This window comes from Desmodus rotundus, chromosome 8 (genome assembly GCF_022682495.2).
Source record: "Desmodus rotundus isolate HL8 chromosome 8, HLdesRot8A.1, whole genome shotgun sequence".
NCBI lineage: Eukaryota > Metazoa > Chordata > Mammalia > Chiroptera > Phyllostomidae > Desmodus > Desmodus rotundus.
Window position 1 is genome coordinate 282959 of NC_071394.1, and position 17381 is coordinate 300339.

Genomic DNA, 17381 nt, shown 5'->3' on the forward strand with positions numbered 1-17381 from the left:
CACTCTGACCAACTGGGACAGAAAGAACAGCCACAAATTTAAGTTCCAAATACACTGCACATTTGTACCTTAATGACACCCTCTGGCCCCAAAGCCCAGCCCACAGGCAGTCTCCAGGGTGCCAGGGCAGGGAAAACCATAACAGGCCCAAGTGCAGAAGGACCAGACTCCCCTTGAGGCAGGTCACTGTCCCAACCACAACCCAGAGCAGTCTTCTCTTGAGAAGGACCCAGAAAGACACCCTCTCTCAGCACTGGGACTCAAGGAACATTCTGAAGAGGACCAGGACAGCAGAGGGCAGCCAAGTACAGCCAAACCAAGCAGGAGTGGGCAGGCCTGGAATCCAGACCTCAGGCCCATAGACAGGTGGGCAGTCACGGAAGCAGGTGTAGGGCCAACCGTGCAGGGCACCACAGAATGCGCAGGGAGGCTCAAAGTGCACCCAAGGAGCAAGGAAATCAAGACCAGTGCCTTTGTGTCAGACTTCCAGCAGGGTCCCAGCAAAGGCTCTGCCTACCCAGGAGGGGGTGGGGCCTCCAGCAGCCCTGGATTCTGGGACAGCCTGTTTCTCACCCAAAGCCCAGAGATCACAAGCTGAAGTAGTCTGCGGCCAGGCGCCCGTAGATGTCCGTGGTCCAGACCACGTGGGCACGGCCTGAGGCCAGAAGCAGCTGGTGCAACTCAGCCTCCACACGGGCAAACTTCTCCTCATTGATAGAGGCCTCCAGCAGAACAGAGGCAGGTGGTGGCCAGGGCAGACCCTCATAGCAGTCCACAGGGAAGGGGTGCACCACCGTGCGCAGCTCGGCCTGTGCCGCCGAGTCCCGCAGGAGCTCCTTGAGGCCCGCCATGGACAGCGGGTTGCCGTAGAGGCCGAGGTAGCGGAGGCTGGCGCAGCGAGTCAGCACCGGGAGTGTGGCCAGCAGCTGGGTGTCAGCAAGCTGGCATTCGGTCAGCTCAAGGTGCAGCAGTGTGGCTGCTGCTGCCTGCAGCAGACCCTGGAAAGGCTCCAGCTGGCTGCCAGACAGGTCGTTGCCACTTAGGTCCAACTTCTTGAGGTGGACAGCGTGGGGGCTTCGTGCCAGGAAGCGCAGATCCTCAGGCAGCAGAGCGCAGAAGGCCAGCTCCAGGCTCTCCAGAGGGCTCTGCAGGGTGCTGCAGGGAAAACAAGGGGTCATGGACAGGCAGGGCCGAAGGAGGGTCTCAGGGAAGGGAGGAGTAGAACAGTAGCAGGGCCCACACACCTGAGCAGCTGGTCCAGCCGCCCCGAGAGGAGAGAGGAGCCCATGCTGAGCTCCCGCAGACAGGTGAAGCGGCCCATCTGCGCCAAGAAATAGCGGAAGTTGTCCTCGCCATCCACAGAGGGCTGCCGCGAGTCCCCATGCACATAGTGCAGCCGGAGGCTGGCTAAGTGCTGGAAACGGGCCACGTGTGGAATGATGACAGACAGACCACGCAGGCCCAAGTTGTTGAAGCGCAGGTCCACGCGGCGCAGGCAGCCTGCATCCAGAAGCTGCAGCAGGGCCACAGTGTTGCGCATGGGCAGGTCCTCAGCCCGCAGGTCCCGGCAGCAGAGCCGTAGAGGGCTGCCTGCACTGCTACGGAGGGCCTCCCGCAGGAACGCATAAGAGGCCCGGTTCACTCGAAGGTCCACACGCACCTCTACAGGAACAGGGGCCGGCCCGGGCTCCACAGTCCCCCCCTGCTGCTGTGCGATGCACGTGCGGGCCACAGCTGCCGTGCAGTCCCACATGCTCATGGTGCCGGGGTCCTGCTCCACGCCATCGTCCAGGAGGCCCGTCATGTCCAGCACCCGCAGTGCGTGCTTCCTGGGAGCACGGGCGGGTTGAGGCAGGTGACAAGAGGCAGAGCCCACACCCACTCCCAGCCACCCTGGGACAGAAGCAACATGCCTCCTCCTGCACTGAGCTCTTACACCAGCCTGAAACCTCTCAGGGGCCCTCTTTGAACCCCCCAAGCCTGAGGGCCCCCCGGGTGAGCCCATACCTGCAGAAGGGCTGTGTGCCGGCCTCAGCCTCTGGGGTGTGGAGCCGGGCTGTGAGCCCCAGGATCACGGCCTGCATGCTCTCTGTGCTGGGCCGCTCCTGCAGCAGCGCCCGGCTGCAATGGGCGCACTCCTGCAGAAGCTGCTGGAAACTGAGCAGAGGAAAGGGCCACGTATGCACCAGCTCACGCAGCACAACGGTCTTCTTGTCCATGAAAGCCACCTTGAACAGCAGGGGGAAGAGCTCGCGTGGCAGCAGGGGCAGGGCCTGGCAGGCCGCAGGCTGGCACTGGAGCACCTGCCGTGTACTCAGGAACACAAGAGTGTGCATGGCGCTGGGCCAGGTATCAGGCCACCTGCAGGGAAGGGACCTTCAGTGGGGCGGGCAGACCACAGACCACCACCTGCCACAGACTCCTTCACACACTAGTAGTAGGAAAGCCCAGCATAGTGCCTGCCTGAGTCAGTGTTCAGTGGGACCACAGCCCTGAAGAGCAAATGCTAGGTGCCTAGCAAAGGGCCAGGCAGAGTGCAAAGGGAAACAAGGCCACCCCCTAGTTCCCACCCTCCAGAAACCGGGGGCCTCTTCAGGGACACAAAGCCATCAAACAGCACATGAGAGCATGGCACCAAAAAGGACATGCCCACCCAGGTGTGCTTTTGACAGCTGTTGCCTGCAGGGCCCCCTATCTGTACTTCAGGCCTCCCAAGTCACAAAGCTGTTTTTTAGAGATCCTCTCTCCCTGAAAAATAGAATAAAGTTCTGGCCCTTCGCACTTCATAAGCACTACAGGAGTGGGATCCTGGGAAGAGGGGCTGAAAGCTGCATCACTGTTCCCTCCCCCACCCTTTTCAGAGGATCTTGCAGGCTGCCCCCTGACCTTGGGAAGAGCAGCAGAGAGCGGCTGGAAGCACACAGATGCACCTCAATAAACACCAGGGCAAGTAGAAAGGACCAGGACCCAAAGAGAAGCCAGATGGCCTGAGTTACCCAAGCCCTCAACATGACCCCCAGTCCTAACTCCTGTGTCCAGAAGTGTTGCTAGGCATGGACAGCAACCATCACCCACTGAGGGCCTTGTCACCTATCTAAACATCTCCCTCCTTGCTGAAGAACCATCTTGAGACACCAAGTCTCAAGCCCATTGGATTCAGAAGGCCCCAGGCCAGGGATGGCTCAAATCGTTTCAGGCAGCTGCCAAAGGGACATGGAAGTTGACAGGAGGCACAAAGAAGATGCCTGAGGGCACGGGGACCTGGAAGTCGGCTATTCTGCTGAATTAGAGCTCCTCATCCCCCAAACTGCCTCCCGATCATCCTCCTGAAAACAGATGAGCACTGAGAGCTAGGCCTTCCCGGGTAGGACTGCAGCCTGGGTGATGAGCGGTGGGAGGGGAAGTCTGGCCACGGGCCTCACACACAACATGAGCCCTCAGGGCAGTGGTTCCTGAGAAGCCCCGGCCGCCAAGCCTCAGCCTCACTCTGCCTGTGGACAAATCTCGCGAGGACGATTCATACCTCGCTGTGACAGGACAGACCAACCGAGCACCTGTCACGAGAGGAAACGAAAGCAGCCTGTATGGTTGCTGCCTCCGGGGGAGGAGCCTCTGAGTGGTGGCCGCCGCCCCCTCCCGCCGGCCCGCGGCTCCTGGCGTTTCCCGAAGGCCGCGGCAAGGCTCCTCCCGGCCCTAAGGGAGGCGCTCAATCCGACGCCCTCCTCCTCCCGGTGCGTCGCCCCCGAGGCCCGAGGCCACACAGCCCGGCGCGGGAATCCGGGTCCGTCCCTGCCCCACAGCTTCACCACCCGGGCTCACGCGCCCGCCTCGATTGGCCTAGCAGGGCCGGGAGTGCACGCCGCCGCGCTCCGTCCCCGGCAGGCGGCCCGCGCTCACCGGCCCCGCAGCCGCCTCCACCGCAGACAGCCCCGCCTCGCCGTGCGCCGCGCCCCGCCCAGCGCGGCCGCGCGCCGCGATGACGTAATCTCCCCCTATTGGCTGCCCCTCCAGGGCCCGGAGGATTGGCCGCCCTGGCCGAGCTGCCACCCTCGCGGCGGGAAATTCGCGGGGCGCGGGGCGCGGGGCGCGGAGGCCGTGGGACCCGCGCACCATGGAGCGGCTGCAGGACGTGCGGACGCAGCTGCAGGCGTGGGAGCGCGCGTTCTGGCAGCAGCGTGGGCGGCGGCCGGGCCAGGTGCGGGCTGCCCAGGGGCAGGGGGCTGAGGGCGCGGACCCCGGCTGACGCACTCCCTCCACAGGTGGACGTGGAAGCCGCGCCCAAGGAGACCCGCGGTAAGCGCGCGGGGCGGAGCGGACGGCGGGGCGGACCGGTCAGAGGGACGGGGAGTGCGGGAGCCGAGCGGGACCCACCCTGACTCCTAACCCCGCCCTCAGCGCTCTACCGGGAGTATCGCGCTCTGAAGGAGACCCTGGGCCAGGCCAGCGGCGTCGTGTCCCGTGGTCCCGAGCATTCGGTTCCGGCGGCAACCGAGGAGGTACCCGGGCCCCGATACTCTAGTCTCCCGGTTTAGCTCTCTGTTTGGGGGCACCAAGAGGAGTCGTGTCCCAATCCCCGTAAGGCACAGAATTTGGGGGAAGGGCTGGACTGGGTGGAGATCCAGGCCCCACTTCAGGTCTCTGAGGGGCTGGGGAGGTGGGCTGGAGACACCTCCGTCCCCGACACCAACCTTTCCGTCACCACTGTCTCCTGCAGATGCTGGAGCCTAGCTGCTGGGGCTCCCACCTGAATCGGGCTGTAACCCAGAGTTCCCATCCTACTCCAGGGCCAAGCCCTCCGGGGTCTGTGCAGGACTACGGGAAGAGGCTTAAGGCAAACCTAAAGGGCACTCTGCAGGTGAGGAGTAAGGTCTCTGCAAGCGGTCCGACCTTGGGCCAGAACTGCCCTTGTCCCAGGGGCAGGATCACCAGAAGCTCCACATGCGTGCACGTGTGCTAGTACACACACATGTGCCAGCATCAATCAGGCCACAACTTCTGGAAGGAGCTCAGGGCAGGGCCAGCTTCTGCTCTCAGCTTCCTTTCTACTGCAGCCTCATTGAGGGTGGTTTAGGGGGACTCCAGCAGGTTTCAGAGTCTGCAGCAGCCCAGGGCCTGATTCCTACTTGCTTATCTGTCCAATCCCTCCCAGGCTGGGCCAGCCCTGAGCCACATACCCCGGACTCCACGAAGACCCTCACCCAAGGTGCCTTCCCTGGGGCCACCAGCTGCAGGGGCTACCCCCGTGTCTCCTGAAGAAGTCAGTGAGGTGCCTCTGCAGCTTCCCAGACCCCCGCTGAGGCCAGGCCGGCTCCAGCAGCTGCGGGAGTCCCTGAGCCTGCGGCTAGGCTCCCTGGACCCTGACTGGCTGCGGCGGTGTCACCAAGGGACCCTAGGTTTTCCGGGGGCGTCTGAGGTCTGCCCACCTGTCCTGGGTACAAAAGAGCCACAGCCCCCAACTTCAGGTGTCCCATCTGTCCTTGGCCCCAGCACGGTCTTGGAGGTACCTTTACAGAGCCCAGAGGCTCCAGGTCTTCAGGCAGCTGAAGTCAGTGCAGTGAGCCCCTCACCAGGCAGCAGTCAAGGCAAGAAGCAGAGGCAGAGCGGGGAGCCAGAGATGCCCCCTGCATGGGCGGAGCAGCACAGCAGCCAAGTGGGTCCCCCTTCTGAGGGAGCTGGGGCTGCAGTGCAGGTGAAACACGGTCCAGGGGAGCCCGTGAGGGCACAGCCCCTCAGCAGCCCATCGACCCCCAGGTACTACAGCCTCCCAAGCAGGGTCGCCTTCAGTTGGGCCAGGGTGAGGAGGGCTGTAGGCAGGGCCTAGCTGTGTGTCCCTTCTAGGCCAGCTGTGCAGGACAGGGGCAATTACGTCCGGCTCAACATGAAGCAGAAACGCTACGTACGGGGCCTGGCCCTGCGTGGCAGGCTCCTCCGAAAGCAGGTGAGATAGTGGCAGGCACTCCCCTCACCCCTCCTGCCTCTCCCCCTGTGACCGTCCTCTGTGCCCCAGCCCAGGCGTGGAAGCAGAAGTGGAAGAAGAAAGGGGAATGTTTTGGGGGTGGTCAGCCCAGAGCCACAGTCAAGGATTCTTGCTTTCAACGTGGGCATTTCGGCCACTGGGCATCCTGGTGCCTGCAACGAGGTGAGGCCTCTGTCCTGGACGGCACATTGGGTCAACACTGCTTCGAGAGGGTGCTGTGCCTTTTGGGGTGGGGACAGCCTGGTTTCAGCAAAGGCCCCCTTAACTCCCTGCCCTAGGTCCAAAACCTGCCCTGGCCCCCCAGGAGGAGGGTGGCAAAGACGAAGATGATGTACAAGCGCTGTCCATGTTGGAAGCAGTAGCTCAGAGGCCAGGCACTGCCTGCCACCAGCACCCTGGTGAGACGATGTAGCCGGCGGCCTTATTGTTAGAACAATACCAGCCCAGTCTGGGGTTCCCACACCACCCTCTCCTGCCCCCAGCAGGTGAGGGAGATGGAGAGCCTGCTGGGCCTGAGTTGCTGGTGCCCACAGAGGGGCCTGTGCCCAGTCTACCCTGTCCACCCCGGACTGTGCCACCGCTCTACCTGCCGGGGCCCTTGGGGCAGGTGGCAGGTAAGCGGAAGCCTACCAGCTTAGGGCCTTTACTGAGGGGTGGGGGCGACTCGGGGCCACACTGACCAACACCTGTGTCCACAGAGACGCCAGCTGAGGTGTTTCAGACCCTGGAGCAGCTGGGGCACCAAGCCTTCCGCCCTGGGCAGGAGCATGCCATCATGCGAATCCTGTCTGGTGAGCATGGCTGCCAGGGGGCACACAGGGGTGAGGCCAGGCCACAGAGTATCACTGCTGACCTCAGTCCTACCCAGGCCTGTCCACGCTGTTGGTGCTGCCCACGGGTGCTGGCAAATCCCTGTGTTACCAGCTCCCTGCACTGCTCTACGCCCGGCGAAGCCCCTGTCTCACGCTGGTCATCTCTCCTCTCCTGTCCCTCATGGACGACCAGGTGTGTGGACAGGACCCTTGGGCATGGACAGAAGGCAGGCACTGGCACCCATGGCCTTTTTATCCCCTTGCACTACTGCTTCTTACTGAAGCCCAGTCCTGGAGCTGCGAGCATCTCAACAGTTCTCAGCCCACCAGCTCTGCCCATAGGCCCCTGGCCTGGCAGTGACCCAAGGACAGCAGGGACAGGACTGGCCAGATCCTCCCCTAAAAGGAGCCATGGGGAAGGGAGATGTCCCCATTGGGCCAGTCTGTTCCCAGTGCTCCTGAGCCCAGGCCCACAGGCGGTTCTGGACTTAGTCCTAGGACATGGGGTCTGGGTGTTTCCTCAGAGGACCTGGGGTAGAAATGGTGGTAGCTGTGGGGGCTGAGCAACTTGGAGAGGCATTTGGGACAGGGCCAGGACTGGGTGGCCTTCGACAGGCTCTGCTCCCATACCTGCAGGTGTCTGGCCTGCCCCCGGGCCTGAAGGCGACCTGCATGCACTCAGGCATGACCCGGAAACAGCGGGACTTGGCTCTGCGGAGGGTGAGGGCCTCGTGAGGCAAGAGCCTTGGGGGTGGCAGGCAGGGCCCTGGGCAGTGGTCCTAACCTTCGGTCCACAGGTACGGGCAGCCCAGGTACAAGTGCTGATGCTGTCGCCCGAGGCACTGGTGGGAGCTGGAGCCAGGGGCCTCGCCTGCCTCTCTCAGCTGCCTCCGGTGGCGTTTGTCTGTGTCGACGAAGCCCACTGCCTGTCTCAGTGGTCCCACAACTTCCGACCTTGCTACCTGCGTGTCTGCAAGGTGAGCCTTGTCCTGGGTGCAGTGAGCAAGTGAAGGAGGGTGGGAGGGCATCCTCACCAAGCCATTCCTGCACAGGTGCTTCGGGAACACCTGGGGGTGCGCTGCTTCCTGGGTCTCACGGCCACAGCCACACGCAGCACCGCCCTCAACGTGGCCAAATACCTGGGCGTAGCCGAGGAGGCTGTCCTCAGGGGACCAGTCACCATCCCCACCAACCTGCACCTCTCTGTGTCCATGGACAGGGACCCAGACCAGGTGGGTACGCACACAGTTGGGAGAGGCCCAGATTCCCGATTGCTGGCACTGGGCTACAGCTGTCTGTCAACAGGCTCTGGTGACACTGCTACAGAGTGACCGTTTCCGCACCCTGGATTCTGTCATTGTTTACTGCAACAGACGAGAGGACACTGAGCGTGTCTCTGCTCTGCTCCGCACCTGCCTCCCTGAGGCCTGGGCCACGGGGCTTGGAGGTGAGACTGGGATAGGACTCTGCCCCACAGGCCTGCCCAAGCACGCACTCCATCAACTGTCTGTGTCGTCTCTGCAGGCCGAGCCCAGGAGGCCGTGGCCGAAGCCTACCATGCTGGCATGTGCAGCCGGGAGCGGCGGCGGGTGCAGCGGGCCTTCATGGAGGGCCGGCTGCGGGTGGTGGTGGCCACAGTGGCCTTCGGGATGGGACTGGACCGGCCAGATGTCCGGGCTGTGCTGCACCTGGGGCTGCCCCCAAGCTTCGAGAGCTACGTGCAGGCTGTGGGCCGGGCTGGGCGCGACGGGCAGCCTGCCCAGTGCCACCTCTTCCTCCAGCCCCAGGTGGGTGTCTACCAGCTAAAGCTCTCCTGCCTCCCCACCTCCCCCAGCCCAGTGCCACCTCCACGTGTTCACAGCCGTCCTGCTGCAGGGCGAGGACCTTCGCGAGCTGCGCAGACACGTGCATGCCAATGCCACCGACTTCCTTGCTGTCAAGAAGTTGGTGCAGTGTGTGTTTCCACCCTGCTCCTGTGCCCAGCGTCTGTCGGAGCAGGAGGGGGGTGTGAGGCAGGAGAGGCACTTGAGCAAGCAACCCAACCGTGAGCAGACAGCACGGTGCCAGGGCCATTGGCGGGCACTCCCGGTGCAGCCGACGATACAGGCTCTGGACATGCCTGAGGAGGGTGAGGGACTGGGGCAGGTGTTGGTGGGGGGTCCCTGCACAGCCCCATGTACCCTGAGCCCAGTTCTGTCCCCAGTCATTGAGACCCTGCTGTGCTACTTGGAGCTGCACCCGCAGCACTGGCTGGAGCTGCTGGCACCCACCTACGCCTGCTGCCGCCTGCGATGCCCTGGGGGCCCCACCCAGATGCAGGCCCTGGCCAGCAGGTGAGCACAGGTCCTACCCCAGAGTGGAGACAGGGACAGAGAACGTGAGCTACCAATCACTCATCCCTTCTCCTGACACAGGTGTCCCCCACTAGCTGCATGCTTGGCTCAGCAGCCACCCGAGAACACAGATGGGGGAAGCAGCTTTGTGGAGTTTAACATGGTTGAGCTGGTGGACTCGATGGGCTGGGAGCTGGCCCCTGTGCAGAAGGCACTCTTCCAACTGCAGTGGGACCCAGAGCCCAGGACAGGTGCGCCCCACCCCATTCCCTACATGCCACCTGCCTGCCAGTCTGCCCGTCTGACATGCTCTCTGGCAGGTGTGCCTCGGGATACAGGAGTGCTGGTGGAGTTCAGTGAGCTGGCCTTCCACCTGCACAGCCCTGGGGACCTGACGGCCCAAGAGAAGGACCAGATCTGTGACTTCCTGTACGACCGAGTGCAGGCCAGAGAGCAGGAGGCCCTGGCTTGCCTGCGCCTTGAGTTCCAGGCCTTTCACAGGTGGAGGGGAAGGCGGGCAGAATGTGGCCACCCCACCCCACAGGGCGGCTCTGACAAGCTCATCCCACCCCAGTGTAGCCTTCCCCAGTTGCAGGCCGTGCCTGGAGCAGCCAGATGAGGATCGAAGCACCAGGCTCAAGGCGCTGCTCAGTCACTACTTTGAGGAAGAGAGTCCAGGGGTCGAGGAGGGAGCACAGGGCCCAGAGCCTGGGCAGGCCGAGGTGAGTGCTGGCCTTCCCTGGGCCTGGGGCAAAGTTAGGCAGCCTCACCCACATACACACACCCACCTCCTACTCTGTCCCGGGCCCTGTGGAGCAACTGACCCTAGAAGCTCAAGTTGGCCTGACGTGCCCCCACCGCAGCTCCAGGACTGGGAGGACCAGATCCGCAGAGACATCCGTCACTTCCTGTCCTTGTGGCCAGAGCAGCAGTTCTCAGGCAGGGCTGTGGCCCGCATCTTCCACGGCATCGGTGAGGACCCGGGAGGCTCAGCCCCGGCACAGGCACGGGCAGGGGCTGGACCCAGCGCACAGTCCTCAGGGCCACGTCTCCCCTTCTACCACAGGAAGCCCCTGTTTTCCAGCCCAGGTGTATGGGCGAGACCGGCGCTTTTGGAGGAAGTACCTGCACCTGAGCTTCCACGCCTTGATGCACCTGGCCACAGAGGAGATCCTGCTGTGGGGCCGCTGACCACCTTGCCTCAGGCAGGCCCTGTTCCCCACACCAGACGGGGGCCTGGACAGAGATGTCTCACAGCACAGAGAGTGGCAGGTGCAAGACAAAGACATCAGTGGCCAGGACAGTGACTGAGCACCTTGGGCAAAGTTTACTGCCAGGACTGTGAGCACAAGGAGTCTCCAAAAAGCAAAATAAAAGATGCTGAAGTTGTTTTTAGGGATCCTCCTTTTGGGTGGGGTGGTGCCACAGTCTCAGGATAGCCTTGGATACCACACACCCCAGAAAGACACAAACAGGCCACACTTAGACTTGGCTTTATTGACCAGTCCAGCCTCCCAGCTCAGGCCAGGATTCTGGGCGCCAGGCCCAGGCATAGAATGGGTGTGGCTGAGAGGGCGAGGAAGAGCGAGAAGCAGAGGTGCAGCCCCAGGCCGTCGGCCAGGGCTCCGGCCAGTGAGCCCAGCAGCAGCTTCCCCAGCAACTCCAGTGTGGCCAGGAAGCTGTAGTGTGTGGCCTGTGGGGGTGGGGGGTCAGATAAGGGCTCACCTGGACCCCAGCCCTGCAAGCCCTCAGTGTCCCAGCCATGCCTCCTCACCTGCAGGGTACTTGGTGCCAGCTGGCTACAGCGCATCATCAAGGTGAAGGTGGCAGTTGTGACCAGGCCCCCCAGGAAGTGCTGCAGACACAGGCTCAGCAAGGCTGCCCCTGGGAGGGTGGAGGTCAGCAGGGCCCAGGCTGTACCGTGTTCCTCCCCCCATGGCCAGCCCCTCACCTCTCAGGACTGTGCCAGGACCCAGCTTGGCCCCCGGGGTGTCCAAGTAGAAGAGCAGGGTGGTCTGGCAGGCCAGGCCCCCAAGACGAAACTGAAGCAGTGACCTCAGCAGGGGCAGCAGCTTCCTGTGGTGGTGAGATTGAGCAGGTCAGGGATGGGGGACAGATCAAAGGGTGAGTGGGGCAAGCTGAAGAAGGCTCACCGGTGCCTGGCCAGCAGGGCCCCGCCCAGGGACGATCCTGCAATGGAGCAGGCCACAGCACCCACACCGTTCCACAGTCCCAGCTCTGGAGCAGTGAGGCCTCGGTCCAACAAAAGGAGTGGGAACAGGCTGCTAGCGCCCTGCTCACCTGTGGGGAGAATGAGCAGGTGTCACCCTCCTCCCTTTCCCCTTTCCACTTGTGGTCTCGGTCATGCTCCCCAGCCAGGCTACTACCCTGCCTCTGGTGCTGAGAGACCGCAGAAACCGCATCGGCCAAGCTCAGGGTCAGCATGACCAAGGGATTGTGGCTGGAGCTGAGTGGCCGTGCAGCTAGAGCTGGGGGACAAGAGGCAAGCTGCAGAACTGGGCTGGGCTCCAGCCCACAAGGAATACCCCAGAGAGGGTGGCCCCACGGGTGGGTTCCAGGATTCCTAGAGACCCACGTGGAGCTTTCCCCCCCCCCCACCCGGTCCCCACCCCTTCTGTTGCCTGACTTAAGCCTTCACTCACCCAGCTTGTAAGTGAGCACAAAACCCGCGGTCCACAGGGTCCCAGACACAGCCAACAAGTCCTGCAGACGCTGCAGGGTGTGGGGGCGGTGTCCTGAGGGCTTGGGAGAGGGCAGCTGTTGCAGAGCGGGTGCGCTCCAAGCCAGGGCAGCAGCCAGCCAGTAGGTGGCAGCCAAGAGCAGGAACAGCCGGGGCCAGGAGAGGGTGGGCACAAGGACCAGCAGCCCCCCACCCGCCAGCACAGACCCCAGCTTGTAAGCGACCACCTGCACGGTATTGCCAGGCCCCAGCTCCGCTGGCTCCAGGAGTTGCACAGCCAATGTGTCCAGGGCCACATCCTGCACAGCTGCACCCAGATTCAGCAGCAGAAGCAGCCCCGCCGCCATGACTGGCAGCTCGGCCTGGCCATCTTCGGCGAGAGAAAAGGCTGCCAACAGCCCACACACCAGGCCTAGAGCCGCCGTGCTGAGCGTCAGCCAGGCCCTGGGAGAGCCCCGCGTGTCCACCAGTGGGGCCCACACCAACTTGAACAGCCAGGGAGCGTACAGCACCTTGGCCAGTCCCACGCGTGTCAGCGAGAGACCACCTGCTCGCAGCAGCACGGGCAGCATGCCAGACTGCAGCCCATAGGGCAGGCCCTGCACCAGGTAGAGGCCGGCCAGCGGCAACAGCTTCCCACGCATGGCCAGGAGAGCGGGCGGGGAGCTGGGGCCGAGTTCAAGGCCGGCCTGGGGTGGTATAGGGCGGAGCGGTTCCGCTGGTGGTCTGGCCGGGTCAAGGGTCACACGGCGGCATGGCCTTTGGACTTGGCCAAGCGGGGTTAGGGTTGGACTGGCTGGCGTCCGTACCCAGCTGAACCACAAGCCGCCCCCTTTTCAGGGCACCGCTCAGGCGGCAGCGCGGCAGGGAGACGCGGGCCATAGAGCACCGGAGAGGGCCAGAGCGCCGGCCGTTTGCAGGCGCCCCCAGTGGCCACCCTGGGTACTGCGCACGAGCTGCCGACAGGGGCCGGCCTCCGGGGTAGGGACCGGTAAGTAGGCCCATTCTACGTGTCACACACTCTCACCCCACTCTTCAAACAACACAGGCTGAGCGAGACCCATTGGTCCCTGCGCTGCACAGCAGCCCCAGGTGGGAAGTTAGGAGGGAAACCAAGGCCCCACGGTGGAGAACGAGCCCACCAGAGGCGCTGTGAAGGCAGGAAGGTCACCTCCTCTGGGAGGCCTCCTCGACCACTCCTCCTGAAGGGAGACCAGGCCTGCGCAGAAGGGCAATCAGGAGACGGGCGAGGCGCACACAGGTGAGCACACCTCCGCCTAGCAGCCAAACGCTCAGCTTTATTAGAGGGCTGCAGGGAGGCAGGGGCCCAGCCCCACAGGCAGCAAGACCCTCAGGCCCCAGGGCGCTGTCAGTCCAGGGCCGCCAGGCCAGGTCCCCAGCAGTACTCAGGAGTATTCGCGAGTGAACTTGGCGTGGAACTGGCTTAGCTTTTCCAAAAGGGGACGCAGCTTCTCCATGGAGGGCAGGATGGTCATCCTAAAAGGGAAGAAAGATAAGCGACGGGCAAAGGGTGTGGGAGCCACGGGGAGGGGCTGCGCGGCAGGGCCTCACCGGAAGTGATAGGTGCCTTCCCGCTGCCCGAAGCCGCTGCCCGGCACCACGCAGATGCCGGTCTCCTCCAGCAGGCTCATGCAGAAGAACATGTCGGGAGCCAGGCCCAGCTCCTGGAGTGTGGGGCGGGAGCAGTCCGAGCGGTCAGGGCGGGGCGCCCCAGACCCCGCCCTCCCCGTGGACCTGCCCTGCCCCGCCAGACCAGGGAACCACCTGAGCGCGCTGAATCGCGCGCGGGGGCAGCTGTATGCGCGGGAAGGAGTACATGGCGCCCTGCACCGGGTTGCAGCGAATACCAGGAGCCTCGTTGAAGACCTGCTCTGTGAGCTTGGCCTTGGCCGCCAGCTCGGCCAGCACCGCCTGCCTCTCCTGCGGAGGGAGGGCCCATCAGGCGGGGGAGCAGTGCTGCGCAGCCCAGCACTCTCACCGCCCCAGCCTCCCCTCCACGCCCCTCTCCTGCTCACCGCCTGGAACTGCGTGAAGGAGGGGTCCGAGGGCGCAGGCGGGCTGACCACCATGTCAAGCACGACCTGGCCTGGCAGGGGCGGGCACAGCCGCACGCTCATCAGCTTCTGCATCTGCTGCTGCACCGCCGCGTCCATGTTCACCACCTCCACGTAGCCGCCGCGGAAACCGCACCTGGGGGCGAGGGCAGGCGTCCAGGCAGGGCCGAAAGAGGCGGGCAGCCGGGATCAGACAGCCCCCGCCCGTCTGGCCCGCACGCACTCGCCCATGTAGCCCTTGGAGACCGAGTGGAAGGAGGCAAGCTCTTGCTGCGTCGCGTACGGAGGCCCCATCTCCATGAGCACCTTCTTGAACGAGTGGAACTGAGATCCTTCGGCGTACACGTTGTCCTGGTACACCTTGACGAGCGACGGGTGTCACTGGAGGCGCCCACTCCTGCCCTTCGACCCCCAACCCTACGTGCCCCTGCCAGCACCTCATCAGCCATCAGGAAGAGCCGCTCCTCGAAGGCGAAGCGGATCACAGCCTCGATGCACTCGCGGGTCTGCACCTGTCCTGGGGTGTGGGCAGGGGGTGGAGGGGAGACGCAGCAAGTCCGAGGTTAACCGAGAGCGAGCACTGCTCTCCCCTGGTCAGTGGGGCAGGGGGGGTGGGGCCGAGAGGGGCGGAGCCGGGGTGGGGTGGGGGGGACACACCCGTGGGGTTGCCGGGGTTGATAACGCAGAGCGCGCGGGGGCAGCAGTGGTCGCGCGCCTGGAGCAGCGCGCGCCGCAGTTCCGCCACGTCCAGTGCCCAGGCGCGCTCCTCGTCCAGGTAGTAGTCCACCTGCACGGCGTCGAGCTCTGCCAACGCAGCTGAGTAGAGTGGGTACTGAGGGATGGGGATGAGCACGCCCGTGCGCGTGCGACCCTCACCGGACACCAGCAACTTAAGCACTGTCTGCGGGGGGGTGGGGGGGAGGCGACATTGGGGAGGCCGGGGCCACACCCGTCTCTTCCACCCCAAACACGCGTCGCCGTGCCAGGAGGAGCCTGGCCAGCAGGCCGCACACAAAGAGCCACGGCGGCCTCTGCCCTGGCCCCTGCCTACCACAATGGCGTCGCTGGCCCCCGTGGATAGGAAGATGTTGTTGGGGTCCGCGGGTATGCCTCCGTCGCGCCGCTGGATGTACCGCGCCACATCCTCTCGGATCGGCTGGACGCCGGAGCTGATGCTGTAGGCCCCTGCGCCAGGGGGCGGGGCAGGACCCGAGAGGACAGGTGAGGCCCCGAAAAGATCCTCCCCTTCCAGTGGGTGTGTCCACCCCTCCCCCGGAAGTCTCCCCCGGTTTCTGCTCCTCCCTGGGGCCTGGCTCTGGTGCTTACCTAGGCTGTGGCCCCCGCAAGCCTGCAGTAGGCTCTTTGCCCGTCTCTTGGTATCTTCGGGGAAGTCGGGGCTGTTCAGGAGGTCTGGGTGGACGCAGAGGGCCAGGACCTGAGAGACGCAAGTGCTGAGTCCAGGGCATATAGGCTGCAGGTGAGGGCGAGGGGAGGGGTTGCCGGGGCAGTGCGAGCCTCACCTGGCGCAGGAAGGTGATAGGCTTCTGGCCCATGGCTTGTGCGTCCCCGATGTTGGCGCGGATGACCTCAGTGAAGGGCTTCTTCACACCCTGGGAGGGTGGAGGCAGGGACAGTGAGAAGGGGCCTTATCACTCCAGAAAATCCTGGTCCCCTGTGCCCCTGGACTGCCCGGGTGTGGCCTGGAGGGCAGTGGTGGGGTCCAGGGCCATACCTGGCGCAGCTCCTGCTCCAGCTCCAAGGCACGCAGCACAATGGGGCCGCGAACAGCATACTCCACCCTCTTAACACATGGGTTCATGGTGTCCAGTGTCAGCACCTTTTCCTTCAGCCCGTTCATTGCAGCCTGGCTGTGGTCACCTGCCCTCAAGGCCATGACCCTGCTCAGACCAGGCAAGAAGGAGAGACTCAGGAGGTGGCAGGATCCAGAAGTTGGGATGAGGGAAACAGTCCGCTCAGTAGGCCAGGGCCGGTAAGGGGGAGCCTGGGTAGGGGCTCAAGGTAAGAGGGCACCCTCTTCACTGCGGCCTCCCAGCCCTACTGAAAGGGACAGAAGAGGCTGGAGGAGGAGCTGGGGCGCCGGGGCCCGCCCCACCCACTGGGCAGAGCTCTGCCCCAGGGAACCTTAGGAAGTGGGTGAGGGGGGGCGGGGCTTGGGGCTCTGCCCAGTGCCCTGTCCCAGTGACAGGGGAGCAGGAGACCCTCATGGGGGGTAGGGACAGACGGTCCAGGAAGCCCTAAGGAACTGGGTCTGGAGGGGAGGTGGGTGGAGTGCCCCAAGGGGGTTGGCAGAGCTGGGCAGGGAGGGGAGAAGAGAGGTTTACCCCAGCAGGCCTCAGAAAAGGCCTGGGCCTTTTGGGGCCCCCATCTTTTCTTGGTTCAGCAGGCTTGTCTCCCAGGTAACTGAGCCTCAGGAGTCCAGGGGTGTCAGGGGAGGGGCTGAGGTGCACAGACAGGGGGTCCATGTGGCCCCTCCTGGGCTGGTGGCTGTGACCAGGGGCCTCAAGGGCCCTTTGGTCAGACCCAGGTTGCCATCAGGACTAGGAGGCCAGTCTCTGGGCTGGGGTGTCGTGGAGGGGCCCTTGGACACATGCTGCTCCGCGCTGGGGTGCCCTTTCACCAGGCCAGCCTGGGGCTGCCCTTGGGCCACACCATAGGCTGGGTGACCTCAGCTCTGCTTCCCACTCGCTGCTGATTGGTGGAGAGTGGGAATGAGCAGCGATAGGCCCTCAGGGCCCCGCCTCCACAGGCCCTGCCCAGGGATGGCTGCCCCCTGCTATGGCATCTGAGGCTGAGGGTCAGGGAGACTGCCCTCGGAGTCAGAGTCAGGCTGTGGGCGGCTGGCAGGGCCGGAAGGCAGCCTTGGCTCCTCTGCACCTGCTGGCTGGAGAGGACACACAGGAGCCCAGGTGCTGGCCTAGCTCTCACCTTGCACCTCTTGCTCCACTGTCACTTCGCCGCGACTTCAGCCTTCCGGCATGCAGGCCTGTCCCTCTGGCCCCCAGGGCAGAGTGCAGGCTAATATGGGCCCAGCCCCAGGCGGAGCCAGCCCCGCCCACCCCCTGGCAGCAGGGCTCAAGTGGCAGCCCCGGTGGCAGGTGGACCTTGGGCAGCTGCACTGGCCCCCACACTAAATTTAACCAGCAGCCTACCTCCTGGCCCTCCTCCCATGGGCACCCCTTCCACCACCAATGCTCAGGAAGGGGTAGCCCTGCGACACTGGACTGACCAGGTGGTTGTCCAGCGGGCAGGGGAAGTTGACCTGACCCCATGCCACCCAGTGCTGAGGGCTGCGCAACGCTGCCCTCCATGGGCAGATGCGTGGGCAGTGCCCTCGGCCCTCCCACGCAAGGCCCCTAAGGGGCCCCTGTCACCCCAACACATTGTGCCCAGCCAGCTCAGAGCCTGAGTGGCCAACTGCTGGCCCCCTCTGCCAGCCCAGGGAAAAGCTGGCAGCTAGGCCCC

General features: G+C 64.3%; 4 protein-coding genes across 6 annotated transcripts; 1 reads left to right on the plus strand and 3 right to left on the minus strand.

Annotated features, from left to right (window-relative positions):
- Positions 1–57: 57 nt before the first annotated feature.
- LRRC14 (leucine rich repeat containing 14) lies at positions 58–3946 on the minus strand. 2 transcript variants are annotated; one of them, XM_053930136.2, is made up of 4 exons: positions 3898–3946; positions 2008–2361; positions 1245–1829; positions 58–1155 (listed from the first exon to the last, which is right to left on the minus strand). In XM_053930136.2, the coding sequence occupies exons 2-4, from the start codon at positions 2334–2336 to the stop codon at positions 588–590; spliced, it is 1482 nt and encodes a 493-aa protein (XP_053786111.1). In that variant the 5' UTR covers positions 2337–2361; positions 3898–3946; the 3' UTR covers positions 58–587. The 2 variants fall into 2 exon arrangements, with proteins under 2 accessions (XP_053786111.1, XP_024428199.1); XM_024572431.3 differs by having other exon boundaries at positions 65–1155; positions 3524–3928.
- Positions 3947–3986: 40 nt separating this feature from the next.
- RECQL4 (RecQ like helicase 4) lies at positions 3987–10512 on the plus strand. 2 transcript variants are annotated; one of them, XM_053930071.1, is made up of 22 exons: positions 3987–4195; positions 4260–4293; positions 4396–4496; positions 4715–4855; positions 5150–5751; positions 5839–5938; positions 6013–6139; positions 6256–6375; positions 6460–6591; positions 6676–6768; positions 6846–6982; positions 7426–7509; positions 7587–7766; positions 7842–8021; positions 8095–8236; positions 8314–8576; positions 8665–9122; positions 9204–9373; positions 9443–9623; positions 9697–9844; positions 9986–10094; positions 10189–10512. In XM_053930071.1, exons 1-22 carry the CDS (start codon positions 4112–4114, stop codon positions 10311–10313), a joined length of 3711 nt encoding a protein of 1236 aa, XP_053786046.1. In that variant the 5' UTR covers positions 3987–4111; the 3' UTR covers positions 10314–10512. The 2 variants fall into 2 exon arrangements, with proteins under 2 accessions (XP_053786046.1, XP_045060831.2); XM_045204896.3 differs by lacking the exons at positions 3987–4195; positions 4260–4293; positions 4396–4496; ... (3 more) ...; positions 6013–6139; positions 6256–6375 and having other exon boundaries at positions 6448–6591; positions 8665–8917; positions 8993–9122.
- An 87-nt stretch (positions 10513–10599) lies between these two features.
- Positions 10600–12957, minus strand: MFSD3 (major facilitator superfamily domain containing 3). The gene is made up of 5 exons (XM_024572438.3): positions 11786–12957; positions 11276–11423; positions 11074–11198; positions 10897–11006; positions 10600–10815 (listed from the first exon to the last, which is right to left on the minus strand). The coding sequence occupies exons 1-5, from the start codon at positions 12465–12467 to the stop codon at positions 10642–10644; spliced, it is 1239 nt and encodes a 412-aa protein (XP_024428206.1). The 5' UTR covers positions 12468–12957; the 3' UTR covers positions 10600–10641.
- A 144-nt stretch (positions 12958–13101) lies between these two features.
- Positions 13102–16985, minus strand: GPT (glutamic--pyruvic transaminase). The gene is made up of 12 exons (XM_053930106.1): positions 16845–16985; positions 15631–15796; positions 15419–15508; positions 15225–15333; positions 14950–15083; positions 14556–14799; positions 14336–14415; positions 14122–14258; positions 13860–14034; positions 13609–13764; positions 13396–13508; positions 13102–13320 (listed from the first exon to the last, which is right to left on the minus strand). The coding sequence occupies exons 2-12, from the start codon at positions 15790–15792 to the stop codon at positions 13230–13232; spliced, it is 1491 nt and encodes a 496-aa protein (XP_053786081.1). The 5' UTR covers positions 15793–15796; positions 16845–16985; the 3' UTR covers positions 13102–13229.
- Between the last annotated feature and the right edge of the window lie 396 nt (positions 16986–17381).